This window comes from Coenobita brevimanus, chromosome 19 (genome assembly GCF_032717465.1).
Source record: "Coenobita brevimanus isolate Jiangsu-jjx chromosome 19, ASM3271746v2, whole genome shotgun sequence".
Taxonomy (NCBI): domain Eukaryota; kingdom Metazoa; phylum Arthropoda; class Malacostraca; order Decapoda; family Coenobitidae; genus Coenobita; species Coenobita brevimanus.
The window spans coordinates 25,195,861-25,221,989 of NC_136972.1; the positions used below are offsets into that span (position 1 = coordinate 25,195,861).

The following is a 26,129-nucleotide window of genomic DNA, read 5'->3' on the forward strand; positions in this document are numbered from 1 at the left end:
CAACGTGTCCGAGGTGAGAGAGAGAGAGAGAGAGAGAGATTCAGCTTTCTCATACCCTAGTTTAGAGGGAATGTCGAAGAATTAATATTTAGAAGTATTGTAGGGAAGTAGATAACGTGTGTGTGTGTGTGTGTGTGTGTGTGTGTGTGTGTGTGAGAGAGAGAGAGAGAGAGAGAGAGAGAGAGAGAGAGAGAGAGAGATTGCTGCAGATATGAATTTCACGGATCAGTAAGTTGACACATTACCAATTTAGAATTCTGGGAACGAAAAACCTGTTAAGAATTCCAGTCTAGCGGAAAGTAGGATTGAAGGATTAAAATTGAAGTATTTTTCCCGTTGCTATTTGTTGCTATTTGCTGATGATACAGTATTGTTGAGTGAAGATGAATGGGAGTTGCAAGGTTTGGTGAATGAATTTGGGACAGTGTGTAGGAGGAGGAAGCTGAAAGTTAATGTAAACAAAAGTAAAGTTATGGTGTTTGAGAGGAATGAAGTCACAGAGTGTGCAGTGAGGTTGGATGGTGAGGATATGGAGAATGTGAGTGCATTCAAGTACTTGGGTAGTGTGATGAGTAAGGATGGAACTTTGGGGGATGAAGTACGTGAAAGGGTACAGCAGGGAAGGAAGGTTGTTGGCACACTGAAAGCAGTGATGAGAAATAGGGAGGTGAGTATGGAAGTTAAGAAGTCACTGCATGATGGTATTGTGATCCCTACCCTGACGTATGGAAGCGAGGCGTGGACCTTGCAAGAGGGGAACAAGTCAAGAGTGAGAGCAGTGGAAATGAGTTACTTGAGAGGAGCATGTGGAGTGACATGGAGGGACAGGTTGACGAATGAAGAAGTGAAGGAACGTTGTGGGGTAGATGTGGATGTGGTTGAAAAGATTAGGAGAAATACACTGAGGTGGTTTGGACATGTGGAGAGGATGGAGAATGAAAGACTGACTAAGAGGGTGTATGTAGGTGAGGTGGAGGGAGGGAGAGGGAGGGGTAGACCGAGGATGAGGTGGAGGGATGGAGTTGAGAGGTATATGAGGGAGGGGGGGGTGAGTTGGGGGGAGGGGAGTCAAATGGTGGGTGACAGAGTGACTTGGAGGCGTTTTGTCTGCGGCCACCCTTTGCGGGATTAGGGCGTCGGGCTATAGATAGATAGATAGATAGATTTTTCCCGTAAAAAAAAAAAATAATAATAAAAGGAAAGAAAAAAGACATAAAAGAAAAAAATCCATGAAGTACTTATTTATTTATTTTTTTTTACGATCTCACCTCCCCCCGCATACACACACACACACACACACACACGTATCCCCAGCACGTACAACTTATGACAAATTGTTTAATCCATATATCAAATTAGTCCAGATGTTGGTAATATCTTTTTGAATACCCCTTAGACTCCGCAATATATTTTAGATAGAGTACTATTACCCCTCCCCATCCCCTCCCCCAACCCCCAACACCCTTCCCCCTTTCCCATCCCCTTCCCCAGCCCCCTCTCTAACCCCTCCTTGAACCTCCTCCTTAAGCCTCCCCAACCCCCTGCCCCAACCTCCTCCACCAACCTCCTCCCCAACACTCTCCACAACCTCCTCCCCAACCTCCTCCCCAACTATCTCTCCCAACACCTTCACTTTCTCATACATTCAGAGTGGGGATATTAATACAGTGGACACCCCCCTCCACCCTCACCCCCTTCTCTCTATCCCTGATCCTTGTTATACCCATGGCCATCTTTGACCTCCCTATGTTTAATAAAGTCTACTTGAAGGTAGCAAGAAGAAGCCATGAAATGACCACCACTTTCAATGGTTAATTAATAGAAAAGAGAAAGAAAATACAACAGGTATAATGGCATATATATTTATGGATATTTAATGGTATTCTGTTGTCCTAGTAATGGTCGCCAAAATAGTGGTTAACTGTCAACTCAAGTCTGTCAGTCTGTCTATTGTCAGACGCCTCAGTCCCGTAAGGGGTGGCCACAAACAAACTGCCTCCATGTCACCCTGTGCCCCACCATTTTACTGCCCAGCTCCCAGTTCACAACCCCCTTTATCATTATACCTTTCCACTCCATCCCTCCATTTCATCCTTGGCCTCATCCTCCCTCTCCCCTCCTCAACTCAAGTACAGGTGTTCTCTTCCACTTAACACGAGAAATTTATCAGTATATTTAACAGATTGAGTCATAGGAGTCTAAGAGTACTAATGGTGTTGCATTTTGCAGGTGACGGTGGTTGGGACGGTGATTCTAGGTGACATTCTCGCCAAAGATGAAGACCAACAGGGACCCTTCTCTACCGTCCAATACTCCATCCAGCCGGGACCATATTCGGTTAGTGTATTTCATTGATCGTTTTATATGTTACACATCTCTGTGTTATTTTAGGCAATTAAGTCCACAGTAAATAAAAAAAAAAATAAAAAGGTTGCATACTATAAAATCATTACCAATTTTCCTCCAATTTACAGTACTGCTTGTATGAGAAAATTATGATTGGAGAATGTCCCTGACATATACTGAGAACTTACTGTATTGTATATGCTTTATTTTCACAGTAATTCTCCCCCTCTCTCTCTTTTTTTTTTTTTTTTTTGGTAGCTTGCTTGTCAATACTAATTTAGAAATTGCCCGTTTATTATGAACAAATTACAAACACATATGAAGAAATTAAATGAATTTCTGTTTCACACAATATCAGTAAATTTCAAAACAAACTGTAGCTATTCTGAGTGTTGTGTAAATAAATGATAACTTCTTTGCAGGATATGTTCACGTTTGAGTCTCCATTGAGTGGGTCGCTGGTGCTGAGGAAGCCACTGGACTATGAGAGTGTACCTGTCTTCAACCTCACCATCATTGCTCAGGTAATATTTGATCAGTAAATTACATAGTAGTGCATTTACAATAAGGCAGACTTGTTTATTTTATATGGTTCAAGGCAAAGGCATCACCACTCAGTTGGCAGCATTTGATATTAGTTATAGAGAGGATGGTGGTTGGGATTGGGTAAGCTGAACTGACTCAGTCAGGTATGAAAGAATGATTTTGACTGATAAAACTCCCCAACTCAACCTCTGACCCCTTACAGTTGATGGCGTAGTGCCAACTTAGTTGGGAGACATGTTCGAAATTGGACATACTGGTACTAGTAGAGTACTGTCTAGAGACTCGTATTATTCTTTAACATTATCACTTATACAGTCTTATGGAAAGTAGTTCTTTAGAAAGATGCCTAATTGTGAATACTCCATGTGCATTTTAAGCTCGTCAGTTAAATGGAGCTGTTCAGGATATCAGATACATAGATCAAACTTTAACTGTGTTCCTTATTGAAGATGTCTGAATATTTGGTGATTTTTCAGTGTAGTAATGTATTTATCATATGTCATCATCATTATAGCCATTCCATGAGATGGATAGGATATGCATTTTTCCTCTATCAGCATCAAATCTAGCCAAAGTATACTGTGACATGGTGTTTCATAATCTTCATCTTCATAACCCTGTTTATTATCACCCTTTTAGAATGAGAATGCAATATAGAGGGTTAGTAAAAGAGATTGGTAGAATCCACATTTCATCTTCACCATAAATGCATCAGACCCAACCCACTCTGCCTTAATATTTCAGGACCAAGCTGTGATTCCCCAGAGCAGCAGTACAGTGTTGACGGTTCAAGTCCAGGATGCAGATGATCAGAATCCAGCCTTCCTTCGTGACCACTACATGGCTGTCCTTCCAGAACCCCCAGTTAAGGTTCGTTTTTCTCTGTTTTATTTTAAAAGGCTTTCTATAGTCGATAACAATAATACCCTGCCACAGTTTATTTGAACAGTCATGAAACTTTAACATAATACAGTATTCTGAAAACTTTCCTGGGGTCTGAAGATTGTGGTCAGTAAAATATTATTCTGATGTGTTCAGTTTTCTGACCAAAACATTACTTTGTTCGACTCTCATGTCAGTTGTAGACAGAGAAAGTGCTACTGTACTGACATGATTTGCTAGTTACTGTGATAGCTTCATTGAATATTATAATTGTCAGATTGGGCTGTGTGTCATGAGAATTCAGTATAGTTTTGCTGTATGAAAGATCATTACAGTGTATATTAATGATGTAAAATATTTCTGGTATGTGCAGGGAGCAGTCGTGGGGGTGCAGCCGGACACAGTGAAGGCAGAGGACCGAGATGAAGGCATTATGGCTCCTGTCTTTTACTCCTTCAGCAGAGGTCAGTCCAGGAGTGACGAGTTAGTCTTTAAAGTACCCAATTTCCTGTTTTTTTTCTTCTTTTTCTTCTTTTTAATAAACAGCAGCTGCTCAGTTTTTCCTGACAGTTTTTTGTTGCTCATTGTTCTGTGAAGTTCTCAACCAAACCCTTAACCCCATGAACCTGATGATCTCCATTCCCATTTTGTTCTAGCTAGTCTCATACACTTTTTATTTAGCTTAGGAGAGCTCCCTTCTCCTTCTTAGTGGTGGGATTAACAAAAGTTGTATTTAACACCTCCAGTGCTGGAGAGGGACTCCTTAATGTGATGGCATTGATATAACTAGAGAGCTCCACTGACTTGCTATATAAGCATTTCTTAACTCTCCCTATCTCTCAAAAGGAGGTTTGTGAACTGCAGGAGAGGGGTAACTTCAGCCTCCAGTCTATTCAGTTCATGTTCAGATGAACCTTGGGCAACAACCACTTCTACCACGAACACCACCACTTCCAGCTTGAAAATTCTCCAGAGCAGCTGGAGATAGAAAAAAAGACATCACACTGAAGGGGTTAATGTTTACTGTAAGCACGTGGTGTAGAGTATTGCTATTTAACTGTTGCTGTCCAGTACATACTTGTGTACAGTATATGTACAGGTAAATTAGAAACTGAGTGTTGATGAGGGATTTCACTGGCAGAAGAGGAGGAGGCAGCATGGTTCAACATAGATCAGGAGAGCGGTGAGGTGACCCTGGCCAAGGACCTGCCTGATTCCACCCTGAACCAGCCAACTACACTCGTTGTCAGGGTTAGTTATATTCCATCACTTGATTCAGTTCCTTTATATGGAAGTCATTCACTTGATTTTGACATCTTTTATGTTCAACTTTCTCAGGAAGAGACAAGTTCATACTAATAAACTTCCTTGTTTTCTCAGGCAACCCAAGTGGACAACCCTGACCGATATGCACTGACAACATTAACCCTGTCCCGCCGAGGCTACTATTCCACACAGCTGCAGTTCATCCAGCGGGACTATGTGGCCACTGTGCTTGAGAACCTTCCCAAGCACTCCCTAATAGCACCCACCATGATCAACAAGAATATTGATGAGGTAAGCACACACTTGTACAGTCACCCCTAGGCTCTGCGATGACAGGCAGGCATCATGTTTCAAACAGTATCTTCAGATTTACTACTTCATCTTTATTCTAAGCTGAATAAAATCATCTGGTGGTAGCTTGAATTATATTAGAATATATGTCATCAGAGTGAAGAGCTTAGTGATAACAATGATCTCCAACTTACATCTCCTCTCTCACCACCAGAACATCAAGTTTCGTCTGGAGCGTAATGGCGACGGTGTGTTTCGGATAACTTCCTCGGGTCAGATCATGCTTGACCACGAACTAGACTTTGAGACCCAGCAGGAATACAACCTGAAGGTCTATGTCACCGATGGTCAATTTGTGAGTATCTTGTGCTGTTACTTCATTATTCACCCTTAGTTTGTTATCCTTGTTATGGTACATGCTTAAAATATAAGATTGTGTACTTACTGTATGTGTTGGAAGACTGTTTGATTGACGTTCATATTGAAGATGTTCACTTGTGAGTAGTATCTGTTTCTGATGCAATATTTCAGATCATTCAGGGAGATTCTTAATGATAAGCATCTCTTAGAAAAAATATTTTATTATTTGGTGCCTTGTACAGTAATTAAAACATTTATTTTGCCAGTTTCTATTAATAACTGCGACAAAGCATTAAAGGATAAGTATTTTCTAGAATATTTTGTATCGTAGATCATTTTACATTTTTTCCACGTAGACACCAAGCTTTGGAAAGATGCAGTACGGTACAGGTACATGTTTCACTTATTGTGATACAAACATACATATGTTGGATTTCACACAGCATTCTACAGGTATCCCTATTTACATTCACTGCATTTTTTTTCAGAATGATACAGCTACTCTGAAGGTACAAGTGCTCAATGTGAATGACTGGGATCCACGATTTCGCTTCCCCCAATACGAGTTTTATGTTGGGTCAAACACAGTGCGGCCAGGGGATGCAGTGGGCAGTGTAGAGGTGGCTGATGGTGACAGGGGCGACCAGATCACACTTACCGTCATGGGCCAGGATGCTCAGTAAGAACATGTGCTTTGCTGGAAGGGAACTTGGATTATGAGTACGGTATTAGTCTGTAGGCACAGTTTATTATTTGGTTGAAGTTATCGTACAGTTCTCATCACTTTACCATCAGCATTTTTCATAATTTTGCTGGAGTTATTTTCTGTTTTATGTTTTGTACTTGGAATTTCCTATGGTCTGCAGTACCGTAATTATGAATTTGCTGGCTTTGCTGAATTAAGGAAATGTACTAGTCCTTATTTATTCCAGTTACAGTATTTCAGAGTATAGCCACCACACAGAAATTACCTGTTTTTAAATCCCTATTGAAATTATACTATGGTCTCATTGTTATCCAGTTCTGTATACAGTTGAGGTTTGTATAGTACTGTATTTGTAATAATTCACCTACATTTATCATGTATGTGTAATGCTATAATTTACTTTCTCCCTTGACTTAAAGGAGGTAATACGGGATTGACTGTTATTGTTACTTTTTCTCCTCCAGGATGTTTGCCATTAGTAACGATGGAGAGCTGAGGATCAGGGACCTATCAACACTCAATGCCACTGAGGCTCACATTGTGGTGATGGCCAGGGACTCGGGGGTTCCTCCAAGAATGGTGGGTCAAGTTTTTTTTTTATTTTGTTGCATAAGCGTCAAAGAAGGCAGTCCTTGTTAAATGTCAGCAGTTTCCACCAGAATATCACATTTTTCTGTACAGCTGATACTGTACTGTAAAATGAGGGAAACTTGCAAATCAGTTTTATAGGTAATAAGAGATTTTAAATATGAATGACTTCTGAAATTTACCAGTGATTTTATTGCAAAATGCATGTGAAAAAGTTAACAAGGGTTTACCATGTCAAGTAGAATGGAGGCAAAGCTGCATACAGCAGCTGGCAGTGATTTATATTGCAACTGATTTTTCATTATACAGCATTAAGGTAAAATTTGAGCTTGAACACAGTTTATATAATAATAATTTGTGTCACCGGCCAAAGGTATTATTTTTGTATTTCCAAGGGGAGTTGTAAATGCGAAGCATGCAGAAGTAAAGGCAGAAAAGACTCAAAAGTAAAAGCAGGATACATATGTTCTTTTTCATATTCTTTAACATCCAAATTTTGCTTTATGGAACATTAGCACAAATCAGCCTTCACATCTGAATACCATCAATCATTTTGCTTGTGTGTGTTTATGTGTACTGTACGTATTTTTACTTAGTGGTAGGTGAGGGACACTCACCATCCACTCACTCGATATACTGTAGTGCTGCTCTTGGGTGGATGCCCCATTCCTCTCCTCCTTCCTTATTTTCATCCTTCCACTTCTGTCTTTCTTTCCTACATTCTTTCCTCCTCCTTCTGTCTGTGGGTGACTCTACACTGAGTGACAAGCCAAATGGTTTCCTGTACACCGGGAAACTGTTTACCCTGCTGGGTGGTAACCGTATAACCAAACTGTGGCACCTGGTGGTTTAGTGAGTAATTAAGGTGCTCCAGTTGGATTGAGCTGGTGCAGATTTATATCCAAGGGGTGGTTGGGGTTTATTGCTCTCGTAATGCCACTCAAGGATGAGTGAGGCTGGTCACTTTCATTTTAAATGTCAGGACCAACTTGCCTAGCCCCAGGCTACTACGTTCTTCATGGGGCAACTCAGGATTAAGTGATGATTTTTTTTTTTTTTTTTTTTTTTTTTGGGGGGGGGGTACTTGCATGCATGCAAATTCTTCAGGTGTGCTTCATAACTAGAGCAGCATTGAATAACTTTCCATGTTCTCAGGCCTCAGCTCCAGTAACGATCAACTTTCCTGCGGGTCTGGTTCGTTCGTCCCCTCTCGCGACAAGCTCCAGCTTCCTTCTAGTGGTCATATTTGGAACTCTTCTGGCTGTCTTCATCCTTGTTGTCATCTGTCTTGCAATTTATATTCACAAGAAGTAAGAGACACATATTTGTTTGTTGCCTCTGCAGTTTGAGATATGCTGGTATAGCAGTTTATAGAAGGCATTTACTGGTATATATGATATTATTTTTGACAGGTTAATTGAGAGGCTTTAAGATCTCCCATCCATTATGATTATATACTGTATTTATATTACATTGGACAGAAAATGTCCCAAATGATACACTAAAAGAAGGTCAATTAATATATAATTCTAGTTTTTTACATGATTCATAGCCGTATACTAATGTTATTGCTGTTTATGCAAAGAATGTAAAAAAAGTACTTAAGTGCAGAAGGCCAGTTGCCCTATACTTACAGCTCTTGTCAGTTTATTTTAGATATTAATGACAGCTGATGCTCCAGCTTACAAAAAAGAAGAATCCCAAAATATGCATTCCCCTCCTGCAGCAGAACATGTACAGTGTGCCATAAGTCAGGATTTTTTTTTTTTTTTAATGATGATTGTGGAGCAATTTCCACAGCTAATGGTTGGCAGTATTTAACAGCTCTGTACGAATAGTCTTTCACCACAAAGAATATAGTAACAGATTGTGTACACTATGCTTACAGCAAAAAATACCCTGATGATCCATCTGCTGCTCTACCAACCAAAATGAGAAATGTGGGCTCCATGTAAGTGCATTGGCCCAGATGGTTTTGCACCATTAACTTTCCTTTACTGACTTATCCTTTGCACAGTTGGGAATTTGGTACATAAAAATTTTGGCCAAACCTCTACTCTTGTTACAGTATAGTGCAGTTACCTAATCTTTAACAGGATACCTATACAAAGCTTCCTCATACTGTTTCTACACCAGGACTCTTATTCCTGAGCTTTAGTGAATGAATGTTAACTGTAGGTGAACGCAGTCTCTGATATGGGTCATGTATCATCTTTTTAGTTAAATGAGACTTTCAGTCCGCTGGTAATATTTAGATGAGAGATTCTAACACAGTAATCATATTATCATACAATATTCAGCATTCATTTTTAAAAGAGTACTGTACTTGTGGAGTCATTGATTAGATATCATCTCCTGATAACTATCTTGTGAAGAGCATGTTTATTCTCCCCTCATATTTTGTACGTTGAAGTCATCTGTCTGAACTCGAACTCCTTACTGTACACTGCAGATATGACAGGGATTGTCTTGGAGAAATGGATCTGTCACATGGCATTCCATTATTGAGATATGCAATGTTTTAATATTTACCAGAGGTATTTTCTAGGTGATGATACCTTGTTGTAATGTATATTTATTTTTTAATGTATTCCTTTTGTTCTTATCCTTACTATTTGTTCTTTACTTACCTGAAATGTGTAGTGAGGTCTTCAGGTACTGGTAGTGATACTGATCTTTAATAATTCCTTCTGCAAAAATCTGCAAGTTCCTGCTACTGCACCACTGCACAATACTGTTCTCTTATTGATATGCATTTTGAGAAATTAGGGAAGGAATTATGAAAAAAATAAGTGCACTGTAACAAAAAGTATACAGACAGTTCAGTACATTATATTTTAAATCATTCTAGGTATGGTTAGTTATTCAGAATCACTGATTCCTGCCATAATTCTTACTAGAGACCTCCAGGTGATGGATATTACTTGAATCCTTCAGTCAAAGAAATCTTTCTTAAGCTACAGAAAAACTGTCCAGCAATAGATAGACAAAGCAGATTCATGCCATGGCTGACCTTCTTGAGTAGCCAGGGTGTTACCCTTCATCAGCAAACTTTTTGGAAACTGCAACACCTCACAACTGGATGCTCTTCCTGGTGCCATTCAATGGCCTTTGGAACAGAACATAAAAGACATTCTCTGACTTAAATGTATAAGGTTCCAAATTGCTTTATCAGCAGCAGTTTTTTACTCCTTGAATCTAGTGATATATTTTCTAGCCTATTTGTGCCAATTCCAGGCAATAGTAAGTTAATTTAGGTACAGCAGGTTGGAAGGACAATGTTACACTACTGTATTGTACTTCATATAGCTGTACCTCTGCTCTAACTTATACATTGTTTCTATTTCTCATTTGCCAATGTAAGATGTGTTGCTTTCTTTAACCTGATCACTTTCCATTTGTCATAAGCGTATAATTTGTACCATGTACCTCATTTATATGTTTATTACATATTTGCATTCATTGACTCCTTTAACATCATGATAGCTCTAGGCAGTTGTGTTTTATTCAGTGATCTACCATTTAATTTTTAGCCTGAAATTAGAGTTACATTCACCCGTTTGTTTTGTACTGTCAACAGTAAGAAGTGCCGTGATGATAATGATGCTGCCTTGCCAACCAAGATGAGTCAGATAGTGAGCAACAACTCCATCCCTCACACCAAACTGGACCCTCTCTCACCACTCAACCACCAGGTAACTGAAACACCCTCCACATCTGATGTCATGGATGTTTAGCATGATTATTAAACCCACTAGGCAATTCATAGTTTTGCATCAGATCTTCATACTGCTTGAAGGACAGTAGTTGCAGTGCTTGCAGTTTTTCAGTTTTGAATTTTGAGCTATGTCAGGTTTTATCTCTATTAAGAACACTGGAAGCTAAACAAAGTCAAAACTTGATGTGTATGCTGTGAGTGTAGGTTTTCAGTCCCTTCATCTCTTTCAGTGCAGTTTCTCCTTATGAAATGCAGAGGAGTAGCATGCTTATGAAAGGTGTGAACATTTGAGGGTAGAGTTGTGAGAGGCAAACCAAAAATAACTTAGGAAGAGGTTAGATTGTGACCTCTAGGATCAGGGACCAAATAGAAAAGATGCTAGAGATGGAGCAGCGTGCAGAGTCTCCATTAGGTGATCAAGACTGACATATGCAAACATGCTGGAGCCTTTATAAACATATGAACAAATGAATCCAGTTATCTGGAAAAAAGGGGTATTGCTGTGCCATACATTCAGTCATAAAGTTCGTCGTGTAAAATATGAAATAAGAGATAAGAACAGTACCATGCAGTGGTGAGAGAGAACGAAGAAATGGAATAGTGACAAAGAGTGTGAACAATATGTGCAGTTGGAAGAGCCTGGAGAATATTACTATCATAGCCATCCTTTGATAAGGGGAGGGAGTAAGACATCAGAGATGGTAATAGTACAAGTATTGAAAATTATCAAGTAGTGTATGACAGAATTCCAGAAGTGTTGTATTAAATAGTGAAAGTTGTTTAGATAACCAAAATATTATGTACAGGAATCCTGTCATCTTTGTGTTATGCAATTCTGTGCAGTACTTTCCAGTTTTGTATACAGTAGCTATGAAATGTTGAAAATTAAATTTTAATTTTATATTATTGACTTCCTGATATTTGCTTTCCAGATGCAGGGGAATGGTCGTCAGATGACTCAGCTTGGTACACCTATGCCTGCCAATGGCCTGGCGGGCATTGAGCAGCCAGCTTCAGAGAATAATAACACCCACACCACCAATAACAACAACTATAACAATGGCAGTGTCAGAGCCAGTACCAGTGAGTGCTGTAAGCCTGCAATGTGTAATGCTGACTTAAATTTGAGAACAGTAAATCTAGGGTTTTCTCATCTCTCAAGTTCCTGCTTTTACCCGCACAGTCTCGGTTCGATCTGGAGGCTCGGGTCTTGGAAGCCAGCGGTACCTGAGGAACCCCCTGGTCAATGGGTCCCTGCCAGCATCTGCGTCCTCTCATGGCGATGGCCACACCCTTAGCGGCAGTGGCAGATCGTCGTCATCCACTGAGTCGACAGCTTCACTGGATGAAACCCCAGAGCTAGCACTACACTCTGCCAGGTTAGGAGTTATGCTGTCTTCATTGTCATCATGGGAGCCATGCTGTGACTCATTGGTTATCACCAGTGTAACATTACATATCTGTGGTGCCATGAGTCTTGGTTCAGACCCAGCCGTGGCAGCACTTACAGTGGCTGCATGTTTTCATTAGCCATCATATGTTCATACCCCATCAGTTCATCCCAGTGATATGTTCAGACAGACACACACAAAGAATGCCAATAAACTGCTTTTACTTTCACATACATTGCTCTTACTATAGACACTCATTCCTGATTCATACTTCACCTTCATGAGGAACAGTAACTTCTGGTTTCCACTTTCTCGAGAAGGTCTGGTTTTGTACTTAACCTCATGCAGACTGATAGACATACAGGTACATTGTCATCAGCAGCAGCAGCAGCAGTAGCAGCAGCATCCTATTTCTGCAATTATTCTTGGGAATGATGATGGTGATGGTTTACTGTACATCTTACTACTCCCTCTTTCTTTCAGAAGCTACCAAGGGTCCGGCACACTGCGGCCTCACTCAAAATCAGGATCACGAACTGGGAGTGACCTCAGTTTGGGTGGTGGTTCTCCTGTAGGAGCAGGGGCATTATCCAAGGGGTAGGAGACATCTCAGTTTTGTTCAGTGTGAAGTACAGTATGGTTATATGAATAGAATGGATGTAGACAGTGGTAGTAGTAGTCATAGTTGTATGCCAACATTCATTTGGACCCAGTGGACTGCAGGCTGAAATAGTAAATAAGATATATGTGAGTCCATTGAGGAGGTGGGGTAGACCAAGCAGAAATAGATGTCTTATTTTAGTGGAGTATGAAATATGGTCTTATAGAGGGAATATAGTTGGGTGATGAAATGAGTATACAGTAATCACTCCAATATCCGGATCAATAGAGCCATCGGTAGGTTCGGATATTGGTTTTGTCCGGATATTGGGCCCCAGCTTATGGACTTGTACTTACGGACCCTAACACAGAGAAACACCTATACAACTCCCTCCGGACATGCATAGCACCTATTTAACACCCAAATCACACCAATAAGGCACATAAATGACTGAAATAAATGCAATAGACACATAAAATGTGGGTTTAGAAGTATGTTCATACATTAATAAACATTCTGGTACTTATGGACTCTAACCGAACCTAACCTAACCGAACCTAACCGAACTCTGAAAAACACATTCCTACTGCACATGCATGAGGTAAGTTTAGTATGGAAAGAAGTACAGTATGACACTTTCTGGTAAGTATAGTATGGGAAAAAATACAATATGAAACATTCTGGTAAATATAGTATGGAAAATAGTACAACATGAAACATTTTGGCTACTTACAGCAAGTCCCTGGCCACCTCGATGAATAACCGCCTCCTCTCGGACTCTGACAGTAAGAACGATTTCCTGAAGCACTTGCACTACACTCTTCCTGAAGTCTTGCACTGAACTTAGTCACTAACACACAGAAGTCCGTTCTTTTCACAGTGTTCACTTTAGTCCAAATAATGTTCCATTAAATTTAAGTGTTGCACATTAACTTTTCCCAAGTTTTTTTAAGTTTCCAAAGCCAAAACAAAGAAGGTTAGTTACGTTAAATTTCTTTTCTACTTAGTCTTTTCTCCCAACTTGAAAACCTTAACACAACACACCGTTTTTTTCACTGCACAACACTCAAAATTCCTGTGTGGTCTAGTGGAGAAGTTCTTGCTGTTTATTCACTGTCAGAGCCCGAGAGTATCACTGGCAGGCGTCCAAGGGGTGCATCGGTGGGTAGTGGTGATGGCGTACCTACTACAGAAGACTCTGAAGACAGCCGCAAACTCACGTCGAGCGGTGACTCCACTGTAGCTGATGTGCTGGGCTGTGGCTCGGAGCATGAGGGCCTGTCTTGGGGAGGCAACGGAGTGGAACCAGGGCTTGGCACAGCGGGGGTCACGGGCCTGAAAAAACTGTCAATCGTTGACTGACGCAAGGACCGACGATTCTGGCGATTGATGATGCGCTGCCGGAAAGCACGCACTTCCTCCACGAGTCCCAAGGGCCCCATCTCCCTGTCGCAGTCCGGGTGTTCCAGGTAGTCTAGGACGAACTCTAGATGTTCCCGAGTGCGCTCAGCTTGGGGATGGCTGGAGTAGTGTCCTGCTGGGCGGAGTCTGCATCATCATCGCCTTCGTCGTCGGAATCTTCAAGTTCGGGACTGACACCAGCAACCGAAGACGCGATCTCGATATCAGACAACGTCTGATACCCAGGATCGCCTCGTCGTCGTCCAACCACTCACGAACATCGTCCACATCAACATCGTCGCCGTGCGTACGCCCGTGCATGGAAGTCATCCACGTCAAACCCTAGGAAATCGTACTCCACATCTGTTCCGAGAAGCAGGACGAGACCAACCATTTTCAAGAGTTTTCACAGGGACTTCCTTCCATGCACTAGCCCAGTTGTACAGCGCAGACTTGATGTTGTAGCGGCGAAGGTTTTCCAAAGTCCGCTTGCCTCGAGTGTCACGTCCTTCCCTGCGCTCGTCCTCGTCCTCGAGAACCACCATCACCTCGTCCAGGAACTTCCGACGGTACAGGCGCTTTGTTGCCACGATCACTCCTTGGTCCATTGGTTGAATGAGAGCAGTCGTATTAGGTGGCAGAAACATGCACCTAATACGGCCATTCTCAGCAACCAAGTCCTTGTCGCACGGGTGGGCAGGTGCATTGTCGAGAGAAGGAGAGCCTTTACCTGGTCGCGAGGAATTCCCAGTGTCTTCGTCTGGTAATGTATGACCTCCTTGACGAAGTGATGGTGAAACCAGTCTTTGAAAATCACAGCTGTGAACCATGCTTTCAAAGAATGGTACCATACGACAGGAAGGACATCCATCACCCCACGAAGGCACCGAGGCTGCTTTGCACGGCCAACAATAACGGGCTAAGCCGGTGCATGCCGTTAGCATTGGCACAACACAAAGCAGATATCCGTTCCTTAGAAAGCTTGCGGCCAGGTACACGCTTCTCCGTCTCATCGGCGAGAGTGTTCGTTGGCACCGAGCGATAGAATAGGCCAGTTTCGTCAGCGTTATAGACTTGACCGAGAGTGAGGCCCTCCCTGTCGATCAAGCCTTTCACCTTGTGCCGAAACTCGTCCACTCCATCCTCGTTAGCGTCCAATGCTTCGCCATGTGCTTTACGGTTAGTAAGGCCATGTCGCAACTTGAACGCGAAGAGCCATAGCTCGGATGCCTTGAAGTCTAGGGCGTAGTGAAGCCTTGCAATCTTCTCAGCAGCAGCCTTCAGCTCCGTTCCACGGACCATCACTCCAGCTGCACGTTGCTGTCGTTACCTAATCACCGTGGTGCGGTCGATCTCTGCATACTTGGGAGTAAACATAACCTTCCTCTCCACGTTGCGTTTGCTTCTCGACGAGAAGTCAGCCGTGTACTGCATGAGCTTGTCTCGGGAACGCTTGATATCAAACAAAGTCGACCGGGCCAGGTTGAACTCGCGGAGAATGCGAGAGGAAGACCAACCCGCATCAACCTTCTCCAATATCTCCCGTTTCTTCTCCAGAGTCAACACCACTCTCTTCCTTTTCTCAGGAGGCGGGGCCATCATCACACACACTAAGAGTAGGGCAGAGAGCAGCAGGAGGCCTTGCAGCAAGTACGGCACCACCACAAAAGCGAGCACGTGGGCAGCCATGACGAAGAGCGTAGGTCTTGTCGCGGTGAGAGACAGGCGGGAAGTGGGGAGGATGCAGCGGTGCTCTATCGGACGTCGGAGGAATGACGAACCAAAACAATGCTCTCACGCGGCGCGCGCGGCAAGTTCAAATTACGGACGGCAAAAAAATCGATTTTTTTTCCAATTTTTTTGGATTTTCGGACCATTTTGGGAATGTTTGATCCCAGGACGATAAGGTTCGGTTAGTGGGGATGTTCGGTTATTGGGCGTCCGGATATTAGAGGGATTACTGTATAAGAGTGAATTTGAAGGTGAAAAAAAGCATGATAGGCAAAGGAGAGGTGGGAGACATCATATACAGTGATCCCTTGGGTACTGTACATTTGGTTACAGCGGTTTTCATTATCACTGCAAGATGAAAATCTGCGCTTCTACTGCTGTCATGCAAATTTGGCTAAAAAACTTCATTATCGTGCACCTGAGGGGGTGTCTGCCAATAATAATGGTGGAGTATGTTATTTTTTATTTTTTTAATGACTGAGGAATTCAGAGTCAAGACCCTACTAGAGAAGTCAACCCTAGGTTTTGGAGATCACTAATTCTCCACTCCCTAACCTCAAAACTTACCTCAAGCCCATCACAGGTCTCTGTAGTACTTGTTTCTTTCATACTGTGTCCTTTTCATCATTTCTGTTAACCCAACCATGCCTGTGTGTGTTTCTAGTACTTTCCATAGCAATATGTATGTACCGTACTGTGCAGTATTTGGTGGGTCTACATTGTCATGAAAGGGAAAATTTGGTCTTGCATTTGGGATGCCTGGTACCAAGTAGGATAAATCCCATAGGTTCTGCGCTTTTGTTATCTTGCAGTTCTTCTATCGCACACCATGTTCTGTACCATTTGTGCACAATAACCAAGGGATCATTGTACACAGACAGTTCTCATTCTGAGCTGGGGTTGTGATAATGATGATCATAATAATGGATGAGATTAAGGGGTGTGATTATGATAATGATGGTAACTGAATGATTAATTGCTGATGATCATCATAACTAATTATCCGTTCCTTTTTTCCCAGCTCATCACCAGTGGGGTCAGCGAGGGCAGTGGGTGGGCTTCCATCTCGAAACAAAGTCAGTCCTGTGCCAACTCCCCCTCCAGTGCCTGCCAACACCCCCTACCATGACCCACCCTCCTCACCCAACTCTCTCTCTGGGTCATCAGCCCTTCCCAGCAAAGTCATGTGGCCCAGTGGATCCATACCCAAGAGAGTCAAAAAGCTTTCATGGGAGGACGAGCTTAGTACTAAGGTTGGTGGTGTCCCGTTATTATTTATTGTGTAGTCCATTTATAGCCAGACACTTTGATCATAGAAGGAGTGGCTACAAATGGATCACCTCCATAATGCCCTGTCCTGTGTTATCAGGCTGCCCTCCTCTAACTCACACCACCCTGTCTATCTTGTCTCTCCACCTCATCATCAGTCTCCCTCATCCTCTATGCTATTCACCTCATGCATATCATATCAACTGTTCTCATTACAAGTCAGGGATGTGTTAAAATGTTTATTAAAGTGGTGCAACTCAAGCAAATCAAGAAACTTTTGTTGAGAACTAACTCAGTATGATGGGTGATGGAAGTCATTGTAGGTCTGGGATGTGTTCTAAACTATTAAGGTCATGAAACTTTGTATATGTGTACCCAAAAGCATTCTGAAGCTTTTGTAGCAAGATGGGCTCAGTACTGTAGTTGATGATACCTGTTTCCTTCCTGCTGTATCTGTTTATTGGCTGATACCCAGTCCAAAAGGTCATTTAGGGTATTTGCAACAGCTTGTCACCACTCCCTCACAAGCATTAAGTCATTTTTGGTTAATGAATATAGTGTAAGATGTGGGAGAGTAATAGCACCTTCACCCCCAGTTACCCTTGCCTGCTGCCACTCCCTTTCTCTCCCCACTGCAACTCATCAACCAGAAATTACCCACTGGTTAAGAATGTGTGGGGTAGCGCAGTGCATCTGTTTAATGTCCTCATAATTATATATTCCTAATGAAGAAAAGAGATCTAAATACTAGTTATGATTGCTGTGTAACCGTCTGGTTTAAAAAGATGTCCAATATGAGCATGAGTTTGCAACTGTCCACTACTATTGCTACTACTAGCATTCTTATTTTCAGACTGAATTGGACCCTGAGGTGAGTGTAACACCAATGCCTCACTCTTCTTCGGACACTCCGAACCTCACCGTGTACTTCTGAGTTGGCTCCTGTCAGTAGTTCTGCTGGGGCAGCAGTGTAGTCAGTGTGGCAACAGTCAGGTTTATTGAGGAGGCACCATGTTTGCTGTGTACTGTCACAATCAAAAGCTCACCAACATGTCCCTGATGGCAGTGACAGTGGAAAGTGTTAAATTTTAAATATTTTTATAAGAGATCAATATGAAACACATGACACAAGAGTATGGAAAGGAAGAATACTCTCTGATGTTCAGGAAAAATGAGATTTATGGAAAGCAGGACACAATGCCGAAGGGAAATATTTGGTGAATTTGTGCTCGTGTTTGGTACTTTGTGTCTAGGGTATTGTTTGCAGTATTAGATGTAGGCTGTTTTTCATGAGACTGGTTTTGATTAGAGTTTAAATGACTAATTTCACTTTTTTCTGCCCAGTTTTGGATATATAGGGTACTTTTTAATGCCTAATGTAGGATAGATATAGGCTACATTTTCATGAAGTTAATCTAGATAAAGGTGGATTACTATGTATTATAGGCAGATTTCATAACAGTTATGCAGAACTAGTTATAGACAGGTGAAATTATGATCATTTGGACAAAGCTATGCTTGATGCTTAGTGTGTCAGAGTTTGCCATGTAGTACAGTATTTAGATGGAAAGTGAATTGAATTATAATGGCTTTTATGTTTTGTGTGTTGAATTAGATGACTTTAAGTAAATTTTGGTGCCTCTTCAAGAGGAACAGAATGCCAGACTCTAGGTCACTTCCAAGTCACTAATTTTTGTTAAGATGCAAACCAATGAAGTTTTTCACTTCTGTTTCTGCATCCATAATCACCATTGACAAAATGTTGGTGGATGCACAAATGAATAACAGGAGCAGTATTGAAGTATGGTATCTGTAGTGAGCCCCATACATCTCCAGTGAACCTTACCATGTTGATGTGTAAGCAGTTCTACTGTGGAAGTGGGCCTCTGCCACAGCAGCAGTACTAGTAGTGGTGGAGTTCTGTTGGAAAGCCAATCAAGTTCCTATGAATCCAAGGGTGAGTCGATGTTCACTGGTTGTGTCCATCGCACTAACATTTGCTTTGGTTCTTTATAACTGAAACCATGGCAAGGAACGTAAACCTAGCATGTGTACAGTAAACTCTTTTGTCACAATGAAAATCTTGTAAATTTATCATGACTTTGTATCCTATTTCTAGTACAGGTGTTTTCTGTACTTGTTAATAGTGGTGAGCAAAAGAGCCAGAGGAATTATTTTTTAAATAAAATTTTTACAAAAGCAATAAAAAAACTCAATACTGTCATTTAAATTGACTAGTATTAGGAAAAGTTTATAAAAATGTAATTTCTACAGATAAACTAACATGTAAACTTGCCTTTTGTAATACTGTACTTTAGAGAAACAACAATGCCTTTAATTTCTTGGCTCCAAGCTTGCTAATTTTCAACATATTGCTGTACTTGTATCCTTGATGGAGATGGATGTATCAGGGAGGAGGTTTGTACTGGTAACTGCACCTTTTTCTTAAACACTGATTATATTGTCAGCACCTGGGTTATTAGTTTCCCGGGTTAAATACAAGTGGATACAATTACATTTCCTTGTGTAATATTAGATCTCAAACTGCATTAAGAATGAAGCGTTTTGTAGAATTACTGTATCTGTAGCTCGTGTTATATTTGGATAATGTCACTGTTGTGCTGTCGATTGTCTAACTGTCATTGATTGTCAAGCCGTCCTAGCAAGAGTATCCTATGTGAACAGAAAAGTTTATATATGAATCTTCGTGTATCCATTCATAAAATTGGGTGTTGTGTAAAGGTTTCTTGTTGATCTGAATGTAATTGTTAGTTTTATGTACAGTACAGACACACAGTTTATTGCAGGATGCAATTTATCCCTTTGTCTTCCCAGTAGCCTAACGTTTGGTATCTTTTAAGGTAGCACGACACTACATAGAGTTTGCTGTTAATTGTTATGGAGATTTAGAGAATAAATTTTCCTCATTGCATCACTAAAGCTCTGAAATAACACTGGCTTAATTAGTAGGAGTTGAGAAACTCGAGATATCCACCAGAATGTCAGAGTAAACCAGTAAACCAAGATACTTATTCATTACGTGGGACCACAGTATAGTGTTGTATAGTGTTGACGACTCATAAAGATAGAATAAATGAAAATAGTGCAGTACTTTTTTCTGTACCATGATGTAGTGTGTGTAAATTTTTAAAGAGATTTTCATACTCGATTGCTGCAAAAATCTCAGTTGAATAATGTCATGTGTAAAACTGTAACAGCAGATTATAACTGTTCTTTGATGGGTAGAAATTCACTGTTTCTCTTTATAAACTGCATGACAGTTGTGATTTAACTGCTCTCATATTTAAACAGCTTTGGTGCCATTTTGAATGTCTTTTTTATGTACTGGTAAGTTGATGTAATTATCGTACTGGAAAGGATATTCACAAATGCACAATGAGTAGCCCACCGAAGACCATAGTTTCCCTTATAAATATCTTGCTATTCATAAGTGTTCCATGAAATCAGGAAACAGATTAAGGTGCTGTCTTTTTTTTTTCAGAGGATAGCTGAATTTCCATCCATTCATTCATCCATTCCATGCTTACTATTTCTTTGTCAGGAGATTAATATGACAGTTTTATTTCCACACTGACAGAGTGATACATGTACTGTACAACTGTTCCTCTAACCCATGAAAAAATAGTACTGTTATGATCAAAGGTTTACTGACACTTCCCTGCTGGCTGAGGCAATGAAGGTCATTAAGCAAAATATTTTTATGTACTAGCAATATGGAGAACACAACACAAGAATATGAGAAGGAAGACTACTGTCTGTAATTTTTTTTTTTTTTTTTTACCATAATTTGTTTTTCCTTCCTCTGTTCATTTTGTGCAAAAGAGAAAAAAAAAATCAGAGAGGAATGAAAAATGTGAAAAGCAGAACACAATGTTGGCAGGGGAATGACATTGTACTTTTGCTTGTGATAATTGTGACATGTAAATTCTTGGTCGCTACATTACAGAGCGCCTGTTGAAACTGATATAAGCGTACGTACTCTTAAAATTTTCTGTGTAGTGTTAAGAGCTGGTGCTTTGTACTATGTGCCAGTTGGTTTGTAAATATAGATAAGGTCATTAATGTGATAATAGTATTTTATGAGGATTTTTTTACCAGTGCTTTATGTAAAGAGTTGATATTGTTCAGAAATAATCGGTGTGCTTGAAGCTTCTGCTGGTTTGCCTGGAAACTGTTGCCAAATATGGAAGCTGGAAGTTGATGTTAAATAAATATATCATAGTCTATTATTACATTTATAATCAGCACATTTTTACTGCTGTGCACTTAGCATATTCAATAGTCCTTCTGATTTGATAAATGAATTGTCTACAGTATTGCACTTGGAAGTACATACACATAATATACATAGAGGGTGACGCTAACAAGATTGTTGTAGATGGGGACTGTGTGTGGAGTTGTCTGAGATTAGGCCTGTCTTACTGGAGGTGCTCAGATGTGAAGACAGACAAGCACCATTGATAAAATAAGAGATTAACACATTTGATTCTGTAAGATAGGTGATCTCCTTATGGGTCTAGCATTTTCAACAATATTGCCAGTAATTATAAGGCTGGAGGAAGTCTTCAAAATATAGAGAGGTCCTTTCTAAAATGCTGGTATAGAAATCTCACCCTGTGGCTCATTGACATTTGTCTGTCTTTATTTCTTAGTGCCTCATTTGTCACCCTGTTTGTGCTGTACCTTATGTGTGATCTGGTATGTAAATTGTTCAAGTAGTATTTCCAGATTTTGCTTGTGGCATGGTACTATATCTGGGCAGCTGGTGATAAGGAATGAGGATAAGTGCAGCTTGGCATTGCACTGGATGAGACATAGTTGATGTGAAGCCTAATAAAAGGTGGATAGTGCTGACATTTCGGATAGCTAAGCCTTACCTGCGTCTGCCAGTATCAGAATTATATTTAATGCCTTCAGCACAAGGACGATATTTTTATTTTACTCTTGCTAGTGTTAGATGATTTTATTTGGCTTTGGAGAATACCTTATACTGCAATAAAGGGAGGCTGTTGATGGCTGTATTTAATGCCTTCTGTGTGAAAAGTATCTCCAGGGCTGAATAAAATTGCCTGCTACTATCAAGAATATAATAAGGAAGACATGATTGGACTGAAGGGGTTAACTACTCAACCAAAAGCACATCTAGTATTATTTATTTCTGTTTTTAGGTTAAGATTTTTTTTTTCTTTGCCTTACTAAATAGTTTTGTATGTCAGAGCCATCTTGAATATCTCATAGTGTGTAGTGTAAGCTTTTCAAAGCTAATTTTTCGATAATTTAAACTCTTTAAAGATGACAATGTCTTTTTCAATTTATTCCTGCTGCTGTCAGATGATTTTATTCACTAAAGGAAAGTCCCATAGCACTGAAGGGGTTAGTGATAGCTGCTTCTAACCCACCTGAATTAAAGAGTCAATCCTAAGCTGACTCAAATAATTCAGTTGTAGTAAGAATGAAGTTTAAAATATTTCATCTCATGGAAGGGGTTGAAGTGCTTTCATTTCCTCTGGCAGGCTTTGTTTTATAGTGTATATACTTGTAGCTCTAAGTTTTAGTACCAGCCTGTTTGAAGAATGTATAGTCGTTTTTCAGTTATTCCTTATGCTGCGTAGATGAAAATGTGACGAATCACTGTGTTGCATTACCACCAAATCAGCCTATGAAGGGAATTTTAGTTGCTTATTTCAGTGCTGTACGGTAATTCCTCATTTAACCGGCATTTACTTAGCAGTTTTTTTTCACTATAAAGCTGGTAATCATTATAAATCACTTTTCACACATGCCATTATTCATTAATAAGTGTTCAGAATGTGCTGTGAAGGGTCAGAACTAATACATATCACACTAGCTATCAATACATCATTTATTTCTGTACAGTACATATAGACTTCAGACATTTAGCACATAAAGACACCAGTAAAACACCTTTGTCGGTGAATTACCAGCAATCCGAAAGCATTAAAACGTTGCCTTACACCCCAAGGATGCTAGAATATATTGATGGCTATCTACCTACCAAGTTTCATGCCTTTAAAACAAACTGTCTCGCCTGTGGCCCTCTTTTGAAGATTTTCAACGTGCTGCATGTGGCTTGTGTCATGTGCCACGTGCGCTGCTGGGGTGTGATGAAACCTGTCAAAAACAAATCTTAAAGAATGGGCTATCATGTGGTGCAAGCCACACAGTGAACGGCCTTGTGGTTGGGGCTTCTCAAAAGTGTTACAGTCGGGCCGGGCCATATTAGGCCATTCATATGTGTGAAAATGCCACTACTTGACAAGAGACTTGCGAGGGCTTTGCCCTTACTCGTAATCATCAAATACTATACATTGATACTTATTTGCTGTCCTGAAAATGATTTTTTAGTACAGGTATTTGAGATGATATTCTTTCTTTCTGGAATATAACTCTCACTTAGAATGAATCTCAAATAACACAGTAGTTTTTAAGAACATGTCTGCAGTACATTGTTAACTGAGGAATGACTGTACAGTACTTTATTCATTGTATATGCCACCTCTCAAGGTCTTGAAGCAGTGAGTCTTTGTTTAACACTGTTTCATTATTATTACTGATGACTTAGCACCTTTTCTTCACTTTAAGTTGCCTGTAGTTCATCGTTAAGTTGCTTTGAAGTCAGCTTTTTTTTTTTTTCACCTCCTAAGTTATGAAGCAGAACCATGTTTCACCTAAAGTAATATCATTTAAAACATTGCTGTGTCTGTATACATCCCAGATTTTTAAATGATGCCTGACTGTATTGTGTTTGCCAGAACTTACACATATTTACATTATATAGTAAGACAAGAACAACGTCCCTCACATTTTGCAAGAAGTAGGGGCCCAAATATAGGCCACTGTAGTCCACAACATTTGGAACTGTATAAATGTTTGATAGCCACACATTCAACATATCCATGCATTACTTTTCACAGGTATAAGCATAGATTAGGAGAACACAGACATATCATTCTTAGCTAGGGTTAATAAAATCATCATTATCTTTTTTTCCTTGTACAATACTTAACACATTGTGGAAAGATTATGTACTGTCACGCTGTACTGTATATAAACCCATGTAATTGTTTGTGTCCTTGATCATAATTCATTCATGGTGGGAGACATGAATATGCAGCATCATATTTATTTCCCCCCCCCCCCTCATATTTGAAGGTAAAATTAAGTAATGCAGAGATGTTCAACCCTTTGGTTGTGTATTTACACTTTGTACTAATTTTTGAAAGGGATTGAATCTCCATTGCGAGTTAAAATCATATGAAATCTGTGGATATACCTGTCTGTTGAAGTCAATGATTTTTTTTTTTTTTTTTTTTTTTTTATAGTGCCACCCTGCATAATTGTAGGATTAGGCATCAGACATTAGATAGATACACTAAAACTGCAGGTTGAGATGGTCATGGCCCCATTGCATGTTCGAGACCATTACTCTTGATACTGTGTATCACTTCTCCACCCAACATACCACACATCACAGCCACACTCTTAAGGTAGTGTCACACAGGCCTAAATTGGCAAAATTTGAAATTGGCAGGTACCGTACTTTTGGCATAACATTTTACTGGATATAGTAACAGCTGTCTTTTGATTCTAAAGTACTGATGAATCCTGGAATGCAAAGACCAGTACATGAGCACTAAGGAAAGATGAAAATTACAATATCCTGAGGAATTTATCAGTTACATTACTCACTGGTATCTTCTGAACTTTTTCTGATAGTATTTTAAAATGTCAACACTTCAATTTTAGTGACCGGTATGATGTTGCCTTACCCAAACATGTGCTTCCCAACCCCAGCACTGGATTCACAAACAAGCTTATGATCATTTGCCTGGCCTACCTCAGATTTTGACTTGCAGTAAGGAGAAGGAAACTGTAGACTCTTCCCTTGTCTCTTGTTCTCTCTGCAGCAACAGTTTTACGTTATGCAGGGGAAATTACCCTGACCTGTTTCTTGCTTTGGAAGGGAAGACGAGGAAGGGAGAGCATAAAAACCTCCCATGCCCCTTGGTCTTCTTGCAATAGCAAGTCTTAGTTACATACGAGGAATTATTGCAAGCTCTTTTCAGGTTTTAGAAGAGAGATTAGGAACGGAGATTGTAGAAACTTCCTTTGTCTCATTCTTATTGCAAATAAAATTCTGGGTCATGAAAAAGAGCTAATTGTAAATTTGTCCAAGAATCCCAAGCCAGTGCTGCATCCCTGTATGTGCCAGATAGTTCCTTTGTACTGTAAATATATGAAATACGACTCCTTTGTGTGTATTTTTGTGGGTTTAGGAGGCTTACAAGTACCTATTCCTGAGTGATTTATTATGTATATTACACTTAAATATTATGCAGTTTGGTATTCATATCAATCAGATTTCAGTATACCTGTCCTGTACTGTAATTCACATAAATACGTCTTCCCTGATGATTTACTAAGCCTGGTACACCAAAATATTCTCTGGTTTGTTATGGTATATATGTCCAATATAGACTTAGTTTGCATTAAATATCAGAAAATATCAACCTGTCATATGCAGAAATAAACTAGTAAGGAAGTGATGCTAGTGAGTCCCCTTAGCTGACAAGAATATGAGTCTTTGATTTATAGACGTTATGTGGCTGAGTGCAATCTATTTTTGTATATAGTTTAGTACAGTATGTGTGATGTTTATATTAAGATTTCTTCCATTGTATTTATTAACATGATTTCCACTAGAACAACTGAAACATTGTAAAGAAAAAACTTGTAATAAAATCATGTTAAAAGCAATGCTGCTTTTCATGTTTTTGTTGTATAATCTGTATCTGTGTTATGACTTAAACCTGTGATATAGGAAAAAATGGGAGAAATGGAGTTCCCCCGAGCTAAGCCCTGTATTGGACTATATAGCCCCGCTAGGGTTACAGGAGCGAGCTACCACTCCCGGCACGGCAGCCCGGGCGAGGCTCGAACTCGCAATCCCCCGATTACGAGTCCGGCGCACTACCACTGTGCCACCGCGCC

At 40.3% G+C, this 26,129-nt stretch overlaps 1 protein-coding gene and 1 non-coding gene across 2 annotated transcripts in view; one reads left to right on the forward strand and one right to left on the reverse strand.

Moving 5' to 3' along the window:
• Nucleotides 1-18,030, forward strand: part of LOC145391721 (protocadherin beta-18-like) — a 71,233-nt gene extending 53,203 nt beyond the window's left edge. Inside the window, exons 5-22 of the mRNA XM_080266258.1 lie at nt 1-13; nt 2,230-2,337; nt 2,769-2,870; nt 3,637-3,762; nt 4,148-4,238; nt 4,916-5,025; nt 5,155-5,331; nt 5,546-5,686; nt 6,180-6,370; nt 6,862-6,976; nt 8,141-8,295; nt 8,874-8,936; nt 10,566-10,680; nt 11,636-11,786; nt 11,887-12,082; nt 12,578-12,691; nt 16,849-17,080; nt 17,950-18,030. The exon at nt 1-13 is cut by the window's left edge and continues 80 nt beyond it. Of these exons, the coding sequence (XP_080122384.1) occupies nt 1-13; nt 2,230-2,337; nt 2,769-2,870; nt 3,637-3,762; nt 4,148-4,238; nt 4,916-5,025; nt 5,155-5,331; nt 5,546-5,686; nt 6,180-6,370; nt 6,862-6,976; nt 8,141-8,295; nt 8,874-8,936; nt 10,566-10,680; nt 11,636-11,786; nt 11,887-12,082; nt 12,578-12,691; nt 16,849-17,080; nt 17,950-18,030 (2,281 nt within the window). The remainder of the gene's footprint in view (nt 14-2,229; nt 2,338-2,768; nt 2,871-3,636; nt 3,763-4,147; nt 4,239-4,915; nt 5,026-5,154; nt 5,332-5,545; nt 5,687-6,179; nt 6,371-6,861; nt 6,977-8,140; nt 8,296-8,873; nt 8,937-10,565; nt 10,681-11,635; nt 11,787-11,886; nt 12,083-12,577; nt 12,692-16,848; nt 17,081-17,949) is intronic.
• Nucleotides 18,031-26,057: 8,027 nt separating this feature from the next.
• Nucleotides 26,058-26,129, reverse strand: TRNAT-CGU (transfer RNA threonine (anticodon CGU)). Its single transcript has one exon. It is a non-coding gene; the product is annotated as a tRNA-Thr (tRNA).